The sequence below is a fragment of the Sinocyclocheilus anshuiensis genome, unplaced genomic scaffold, assembly GCF_001515605.1.
Source record: "Sinocyclocheilus anshuiensis isolate Anshui unplaced genomic scaffold, SAMN03320099.WGS_v1.1 scaffold697, whole genome shotgun sequence".
Taxonomy (NCBI): Eukaryota; Metazoa; Chordata; class Actinopteri; order Cypriniformes; family Cyprinidae; genus Sinocyclocheilus; species Sinocyclocheilus anshuiensis.
The window spans coordinates 1,699,160-1,709,376 of record NW_015538036.1 but is presented as its reverse complement, the minus strand read 5'-3'; the positions used below and the strand labels follow the sequence as shown (position 1 = coordinate 1,709,376).

At 36.0% G+C, this 10,217-nt stretch overlaps 1 protein-coding gene across 2 annotated transcripts in view; it reads right to left on the bottom strand.

Moving 5' to 3' along the window:
* Positions 1-7,473: 7,473 nt before the first annotated feature.
* Positions 7,474-10,217, bottom strand: part of dnajb5 (DnaJ heat shock protein family (Hsp40) member B5) — a 17,370-nt gene continuing 14,626 nt past the window's right edge. For both annotated transcript variants that reach the window (XM_016477215.1, XM_016477218.1), the window contains exon 4: positions 7,474-7,947. In XM_016477215.1, coding sequence (XP_016332701.1) covers positions 7,714-7,947 — 234 coding nt within the window. In that variant the 3' untranslated portion in view covers positions 7,474-7,713. The remainder of the gene's footprint in view (positions 7,948-10,217) is intronic.

Here is a 10,217-nt window from a genome sequence, read left to right as displayed (position 1 = left end):
AAGTCAATAACAATTGGCTGGAGCCAGAGCCAATGGTGAAAGTCTTTGCGCGAGGAGACCCCGCCCCATTTTGGAGGTTCTGCCCACTTTTGGAGTTCACGCCCCATTTTGGAGATCTCCGGTCTGCAGTTATATCTACTTGGATCCAGAGCCATAGAAAGATGATTTTAAGGTAATTGTCTTTGATGGATTTCATGTCTAGTTTTATCTGCAGGTACCTTTCCTTCTCCAAATCATTCACTCAGGGCCTGTCCGACCTCTCGCTCATTGCTGTAAGCCGCTGCGCAGTCAGTGTGCCTGTAGCCACAGTCTAACGCTGCTAGTACAGCCTGCTTCACCTACAGTAAGAAACAATCCAATCCAGTTCTGCCACAATGAATAAATCAGCTAATAAACATACAGAAATAAGAAGATACAGTGCATACTGTACAGTGCAATTTTGGGCTATACTAAACTTTTTATCAGCTTATGTTGGTTTTGACACACCTGTCCTGGGGCACTTTTCCATGTTCCTAAGCCCACCGCTGACATCTGCTGACCCGTGGAGAGAGTGACTGTTGCTGTCATGATTTAATTAGAGCACTTTTTCCTATCAATAAATAAATAAATAAACACACAAATTGTAGACCTGAATAACTGTCTATTATTATTTTTATTATTTATTATAATCCATTATAAAATCTAAACGAACTTTTAAAAAATTATAGTGATTCTGATAAATGCATTGTGTTAATGGTTCGGTATATGTTCATTTAATTTGCTGTCTAAAATGTAAAATTTGTGTTTTGTAGTGTAATTCTAGTTTAAACATTATTCAAAATGACAAATTTCACATCAGTCAACATAAATATGGTAAATATAGTATTACAAAACCATGTATGATCATGTAACAGTGCAGTGATATTTGTGACCCTGGAGCACAAAACCAGTCTTAAGTCGCTGGGGTATATTTGTAGCAATAGCCAACAATACATTGTATGGGTCAAAATTATCGATTTTTCTTTTATGCCAAAAATCATTAGGATATTAAGTAAAGATCATGTTCTATTAAGATATTTTGTATTTTTCCTACCGTAAATATATCAAAACATCATTTTTGATTAGTAATATGCATTGCTAAGGACTTAATTTGGACAACTTTAAAGGCGATTTTCTCAAAATTTTGATTTTTTTGCACCCTCAGATTCCAGGTTTTCAAATAGTTGTATCTCGGCCAAATATTGTCCTATCCTAACAAACGATACATCAATGGAAGCTTATTTATTCATATGATGTATAAATCTTAATTTAAAAAAATTGACCCTTATGACTGGTTTTGTGGTCCAGGGTCACATTTAGTCTTCCTGCTCCTTTCCAGAGGTTTCCTAATTTGCCTTGAATTAGAGTGATTATTTCAGGTTTAATTGGCTTAAAATAGAACCACTGTATATTAAACTTCATAAGATGAAAAAAGAGAGCCAATATTTTGCTGAAGTTTGCAAATCCACAGAATGAATGATTTAGTTCATATTTTACCTCTGATAATGCTCCAGTACGCGCAATCATACTGACACAGTTACTGAGCTTTTATACACTAAGTTCAAAGTCTTTGTTTACCCATTTCCTAAAAGGCTGAACAATTACCAAAAGCCATCCAGACAGCTACAGCTATCTGAGGAACATCATATGACAAGAACATTCAGACATATTTTGACACTCTTTTTTTTATTGAATCATACTAAACAGTACTGATGTCATCACTTGTCAGTGTGGCTTTGGGGGGAATGAAGTTAATGAAATGGCTTGGGTCAGGAAATGGCATCTGTTTATTCTGGGTATGTTCACAATGGAGCCGTATATCAAAACAGTTTAGAGTCAGTCACATTCTTACATGCTCAGGTTTAGCGCTCTCAGCTGTTAAGGCCCTCCTGCTGGACAAATATAGAGCCAGCGAATTATTACTGTCCATCTCACGACTGCTCCAAGTGTTGTGACTTGGCAGCGCGCTTGACTCAAGGTCCACTCCACTTCCCTTATGTGGTCAGAATAAATGACTAAGTCATCTCAATGCAGGGGAAAAAACCTGCAACCCCCGAATAACATTCTTGATTGTGGAGTCACTGGCAGTCTATTGGCACCAATGGCTCATTTTAAAGTTAGAGTACTCTTAGAACGCTTGTAATAAATAGCATGTGAGTATGTTTGTTTATTGCTGAACCTCTTTGTGTATTTGGCAATAGGAGGTAAATTTGAATTTGAATTGTTATTGTTACTGATATTTTTGTAATTGTTATGCAAATCTGCAGTAGTTTGGCATGGAATAGATGTATATTTAAATGATCTGATTTTTGCCAATGTTGTACTGGATTCAAACTTGAAACTACTGACTCTGCATACAGTGTTTATAATTATAATATGTCCTAGTTTTTAGACACACTGACAAAATACCAGCAGAATGCCTCAGCACTCAGTTTTTGGTTAATTTACTTTTTTTGTCTTCATGAATATGTATTCTGGTATTAAACAGCAAGGGCCATTAATCTCTTGGGTGACATCAGGCTAGAGTATTAGTGAGGCGGCAACACTTCTGGAAGCACAAATAAAAATAAATGCATTATTTATTACATAAATAAATGCCCGATGGGTGTTTCAAAAAGTTGAAAAGAGGAAAATGTTTTTTTCTTATGCACTTCAAGAGGCATCACAGACCCAGATTTTCTAAATATTAGTGACACTAATCTGAATATTGGAGGCAATGTTTCCCTCTGAATGTCTATGGTGGTTAGACCTGCTCTCCATCTCAACTCTGAAAATTGAGTATTTTCAACAGTCAAACAATTTAGATTAAACTTGTAAAGATGAAAATAGGGGACTCATACTTTCATATGTTCAGGTGCCAGAGGAAGACTTTGCCAGTCAGACTTTAAAGGGTTGTGAACTGAGAAATTAAAATTCCCTTGATCTTTTGATAGATAAGAGGTCACTGTGCTATAAAAACATTCTGTAAGTTCTGTCAGGACCACTATCGTCAAAGATGAATGACAATTAGCATACAGTTTGGATTGGCGGTATGGTTCCGTTCTGGGCAAGAACTCCCTGCGCATCCATGCAGCCTAGCATGGATGAGAGCAGGGAGAGCAGCGATAACCCCCCAGGGTAAACAGAACAGAACCAACATAAATGTATTGCAGATATCGTTAAAGTTAAATAATGTTATGTACACATTTTAGAATTAGTCTGATTCAAAGGAGAATCAGAAGGCTGAATCCTGACTGACAGAGGAGGAGTTGGGGATGGAGGAGGGTAATTAGCTATTGAGCAATGCGAAAACTGCTGATAATACTGCGGGACCTTATATATGAATACTTTAGATAGGTGTCGTATTCCCATAGGTTGATGGGGATCAGCTGAGAGTCAGCTGATGCGAGCTTGACTAACGTGACCTGCCAGAACTAACGCTACGCTTGATTTTCATAAATCAAAACTTGCTTGTTAGTATAAAAACTAACAATCTGCCAAAACGACAGCTTGTGGAATGTGCCACTTTATGACGTAATAGTGTTGCTAAACACCACCTCTGCAGAAGAAGATCAACGCCTGCTTCTACAGCACTGCCTGTTTAGCCCCGCCCATCGATTTGCACTTGTAGTATAAATAACCAGAGAGGCAAACACAGGTCTACGCAGAAATCAAACGATAAACTTTATTAGATCAGTTTTTTAATAAAGTCAGTAAGTACTCGGTCCTTACACTTCATTTTACTGTGGATTCATTTACAAACAAGCCACAATTCGATACGGGATTTTCAGAAAGACTGAAACTAATATATGATGGTGTGCTGACTATATTGGATCCAATGTCGCACCACACAAGTGTGAGTAACTGTTTTTATTACGTGATCACTATTGCTTTGTCTGTTATTGCAGATCGTCTGGTACTGAGCATTTATACGTTTTTAACCTAAATCACAGCAGTGTCCATCTGTGTAGGACGTAGGTCTGTCAAACACACACAACTGTTATCCAATCATAGCAGTGGGCGTTTACTTCAGAATCTACAATCTGCCACGGCTATTCAAACAGAGCGTTCTGATGAGGGGGGTCAAAACAGGACAGAAAATAGCCTATTACTTCTAAATTATTGTGTTTTGATATAAAAATCGTGATAACACAAGTGGACCTCAGAGAACAGTACAAAATAAAAAACAAAGGCAGTTCATGATACCTTTTATTATTTCAATTTATTTAAATAGTCATGCTTAATATTTACAGTGCTTTTTGGGATTACTCTTGTTAAAGCTGTTGAGTGCACAGTCTTGTAACTTTCTGTCTTTGTGTCTGATTTTCAAATGCTTCTAGTGTGTGAGGTTGATGTATCCTATACAAGCCTATATGATCCAAAATGTCCTAGGGTCAATCCCTGGTCAGCTCATTTACGTGCACAGTATGAACTTGAACTCCACAGAGAACCGAGTGGAACATCAGTGCTAATTTCTCAAATCATACAGTCAGTGGCAGATCCATTGGAGGAATGCAGTGCAGTTAATGGAGCTGCCATGCTGTGACACAGATAATCAGACCCATCAAAACACGCAGTCAACCATGAATTGATCTCTAAGAGATTTTATACTTCGTCAGAAGTGCATCCATCAAAGGGACATTGCACTTAATAAAGAAATAATTGAATTAACTCCTTTAGTTAATTTAACTTGCGAAATAATGCTTTTTGTATGACTTAAGGGAAGTTGACCGAGTCAAATACTCCTGGTTACTGAGAATGGTCTGATTCACCAGTTAATTTCAGAGGAGGGATGAGGATAATTTCTGAGTCAAGTGATGTGGCATGAGCCATTTTTCAGACTTATCCGCATAATGAAAGCATTCTCCATTCATGTCACGTAGACTTTACATAATGTACTTTAAATAGATAAAAGCAAACGTTTCGCTCCAAAGATTATAAATTTATTTGAAATATAATTTAAAACTCCAGTAGGGATCTTTGGAGTCATGTGGAGTCGATATTCTGATTTAAATTTTGGTTACCTTGGTTACCCTGAGTTTTGGTTACCTTGTGTGCCCAGTGTTGTCTTCTCATTTGGACAGCTGCCAGTCTGCCGTCTACTGTACATTTCATTCAGTCTGAAACAAAGTGATCCTTATTATTTTCTTTTCAGTCAAGACTTTTGGTTTATTTCACGTTCTCATCAATTATTCATAAAGCACCAAAAATGTATACTGTAAGTGTACTGAAAATGATAGAGTTCAATAGTACTTCACACACACTCTTCAAGGCCCGATTCTTTCTGAATCACAGGAAACGAACACAGCGCTTGCATTCTGCATTGATTTATCCTCCCATTGGGTGCAGGGAGCTGCATTTAATACTGTCTCATGCATGAGGACAGAAGAAATAAACATGAGACATTTCAAATTTGACATTCAAATTCAAAACAGAAGTGGCTGGATGTCCAAAAATCTGCTGAGTACAATGGTACAACAATCCAAACATAGACCAGCACATAATAAAACAACATGACACTAGTCATTAAAAAGGTTATGTTCCTCTGTACTTTCATTTGATCACCAAATACAGCAATTATTAAATGACATAGTTACGACTGTATAAGAGATATCCTGGAAGGATCCTTGGAAATATGAAAATTGTTGTTTATATAGAAAATACGGTTTCTCAAAGGCTGCTGTTACAGTAGAAAGATGGTACATCACAAATCAGTTGAAAGGGAGGCTTTGCACTTGATATAAATCTAAACTAAAATACAGAGAACTATTGCAAATTATTTCACATTGCACACATTTAAAAGTGTGAAATACAGTATAATGAAACTGTTGTAGTAAAAAGCTGTTCAAAAAACAATTCCCTCATAACTTCATAAAAAAGATATAGCTGTGCTTACTGAACAATGAAGACCTGCATTTCAAAAAAGAAAAACGTTTAACATCACAGTTCTCACTTTCATCTTTCTATTCACTTTCATTTTTTTTCATATTGGATTAAAATTGGGTTTTTCAATGTAGGGTATCAGACCGAATCAGACAATCTAAGATTTGGTCAAAACATGGTTGAAACATGAGGAGCCAAATTCCACAGAGACCCAAGACACAGGATGTTCGTAAATCAGATCTTGGCCCCACAAGCCTGAACCAACTAGCAGCTTTGAGTAGCTCACAGCATTTAAACAAAAGAACACTTATTGACAATTCCAAGGAGATTGTCAATTTTAGCTTTTTAGTTATATGCTTTTTAGCCATGCGGCTTTTTAGTTATATGCTTTTTAGCCATGCGGCTTTTTAGTTATATGCTTTTTAGCCATGCGGCTTTTTAGTTATATGCTTTTTAGCCATGCGGCTTTTTAGTTATATGCTTTTTAGCCATGCGGCTTTTTAGTTATATGCTTTTTAGCCATGCGGCTTTTTAGTTATATGCTTTTTAGCCATGCGGCTTTTAGCTTTTCGCTTTTAGTCGTGCTTTTCAGTCATTGCTTCTTAGCGCTTTTTGAGCGTGCTCTGGCTTACACGCCAGCTTCTCCAAAACCATGAGGAGAAACGCCACCTAGTCTCGTCAAACTTTACTTCTATTTCTTTACTTTAGTTTATTTTATTTTCCGTTGAGAGTTTCGTGTGTTCCAAGTTAAGTTTTGCCCAACGCCGTGTCTCCGAAAGAGTGCCGTCTAAACTTCAACTTCAGAGAGAGAAGACTTTCTTCCACTTTAGAATATTTAAAATTTTTTAGCTTCACAAAGTCATCATCTACTTTTCATTGTTTGGAAAAACAGCCTAGACATTCTGCTAGCTAACTCCTCATGTGTACCACAGAAACAATATAACATTATATGTTAACAGCACCATGAAGAGGACTACATTCTTCCTTCCAATTTGTCCTTTTTGAGTACACTATCTCTGTAATGATGGTTACTGCCATACATTGTTTTTGGGTACAAAAATGACCAATTAATCTGATTAGAGTATTTTTTCAACAATAGCCTAATGAAAATAGCAAATAGCTGGTTTGAGCCACATTAAGGCACTCAAAATTTCTGTGACCTCAAAAATCCTGTAATCACACCACCATAAATGCCAGTACCTGATACTTCAAGAACTAGCAGAAAGCACCTGTAGACTGTTGAGATGCGTGAGGGAGTGGAAATATATCAAATAGTTACCAAATGGCTCTGCTGGTGCTCAAAAATCCTAAAAATCCAGAAGTCTCCAACACTGCATAGACCACTTCATTTAAAATGAGATTATCGATTATTACAAGGGAAGGGAATTTAATCTGCTACAAAATAACAGATTCAAATCCAGAATAAATAGCCAGCTGTTGTTGGATTATCCTCGTATCCATCATTACATTAAAAATATTAACCTTCCATCCAACAAATCAGCCACTCTGTTTTTCTTGTAAGTGTTTGCCTTCAACATGTTGATAAAGAGAATAAAAACCGTTAAGGGGAAATAATTATAATAAAAAAATATTTCTAAAAATAAAATCCTGGTTGAAAGTCATGAGCCTCGGCATAAACACAAACTACTTCAAAATCCCCAAAAATCAGCTTTCCACATGTTCAGAGAAAGTGATAATAAATTAGGTAAAACTGTGACAAAATATCAAATGAGCCTCTGGTCCTTACGACATATTTGTCCCTCTTCGAATTCAGCGTCTGTTTTTGGGGAAAACGGTGTGTTGTAACCATACAGTGAATCCACTGAACTTCCTCTAAGACTGTGGTAGGTGCTGTTTGATGATTTCTCTGGACTGGGGTGGTATTCTGTCTGGGAAGCGCACCTGGAACTCCACTATCAAATCCCCGCGTTGAGACGGATTTTTTGGGAAAGGTAGGCCTTCTCCACGCAGTCTCTTGATTGTGCCTGGTTTGATGATATCGTTGCAGGGCAATGTGATCGCTCGGTTGTCAATGGTGGGAATGTTCACCATACAGCCACACAATGCCTATCAAAAAAGCAAAGTGAAGTCAGTGCGAGAGCCGTTGATGGTATTTCAACACTTAAGCACAAACTCTACATGGCGACATAGAGACCTAGTGTAAGACGCCTCTATGATGTTACAGGCACAGGGAGCACATGCACTGTATATATTCATATAAAATAGTAAGTATATATATGTGTTTATATAGTGCACTGTCTAAAATAAATTGGTGAAATGTATGGTAAAAACTGGCAGTTGTAGTTGCCAGAATTTTACTGTAGAAAATACATAGCAATATTTTAAGTTTTACAGATTGAACAAAAAATTTAGGGAAAAAAAATTAAAACATTAACTGAAATAATGTTAATATACCAAATGTCCAAAATCTTTTTTTTTTTTACTTTATAACATACCGCCTGCAAAAAAGGTTTAAAACTGATGGTAAAGAGAAATCCACATAATACTTCAAAATTCATCACAAGTAGCTTTTCCACAAGCTGAGGTAAATACTAAATACTACTATATAGAAGGTGCACAGTGTCATACACATGAATACAAAACACCATCATGGTAACAAACATGACATTAAAGTAATGCAATAAACATTAACATAAAGAAGTCCAATACAGTAAAACTCCAATGGTCATAACTGATAAGAAAAACTAAGATGACACATTGTATAAAGGATTATTATTTGATCATTTTATGTAAAATACAGTAAAAAAAGCAATATTGAAATATTAATACAATTTAAAATAACTCATTCTAATATGTTGATTTGGTGCTCAAATATATATATATATATATTTTTTTATTATTATCATTAATGAAAACAGTTGAAGCATCCAGTTCAGCAGTCCAAAACTGCTTCATATTTTTGTGGAAACCGTCATGCTTGTTTTTTTTTTTTATGATTCTTTTTAATAAATACAAAGTTCAAAAGAAGAACATTCAAAAGAAGAAAATAAGAATCTTTTTATTTATTTATAAGAATCTATCATTATAAATGTCTTTACTCTCATTTTTGATCCATTTAATGCATCCTCGCTTAAAGTATTAATTTCTTCTCTTTTTTTACTACAAACTTTTGAATGGTAGTGTACATGATGTACATTTACAATATATTTACATTTAGTCATTTAGCAGACGCTTTTATCCAAAGCGACTTACAAATGAGGGCAATGGAAGCAATCAAAATCAATAAAAGAGCAATGAAATGCAAGTGCTATGACAAGTCTAGGTTTTTTTTATTAACATTTTTCCACAAAAAATATTAAGCAGCACTGTTTCAACTGTATTTTTGATTAAAATACAGTATGGTGAGAATAAGATACTTTTTGTTCAAAAGCATTAAAACATTTGATTAAAAACTTCTAGCAAGAGCTGTGAAGTTTGAACTTGGATTGTGTAAATGTGGGCAAGCATGTGGGGATGCCCAAGTGTGTGTGTGTGTTATGCTACAGAAGGGGTAGCTGAGTGCACAGAAAGCTAATTTTGGCCACTGCTCTCATTTCACAGGGCTAATGAAGCAACTGAAAAATCAGCTGAGGAAATAAATTGCGAAACAAATCAGAAGTTGTCATGGAACTAAAATAATATTACTTCAACAGATGGAACACTTTCAAATTGTCAAAATAAGCAAACCATAATAACACCATAGTAATGTCCTCATTTGTAGGTCGCTTTGGATAAAACCATCTGCTAAATTAATAAACGTAAATCACATGGAAGCTGAAGCAACTGTTGATAAAGAAATTGTGATATTAGTTTTAGACACTGGTGGCATACTCTGAGTTTCTGAAAGTTAATGCCAAAAAACAGAATATATGACTTCACTGGTTCATATAACCCTACAGTACGATAAGGTTAACAGATTTGTCACACTTTCCATTATAGAAGGGCTCAAGCTCTAAGATCCCCCTGGATAGTCTCAGCCTCAGATCGTTTGAGTTTCCCTCTTTTCTTCGCTTTCAAATGGCTTGTAAAAGTGCCATGCGAATTTTACTTTCCCTTTCAAATTAGTGGCAATTGAATTGCAGCAATTCGGCGTTAAGCAATTGTGAGTTCAAAGTTTAAATAAAGTAATCAGCAAACACTGTGGAACCAAATAAATAAGAAACGAATGTTTAAAAAAACTTCCAGCCGAGGCTTTTCAAAATCAAAATATTGCCAAACAGCATTTCCTTTCTAAACAATCTTCTGCCATTGTCTTGTCTTTCTCACCTCACTCTTGTCAGTCAGCTCGACTCACTCTCCTCACGTGATAAATAAAATCTGACTCCTGCTCCGTGGTG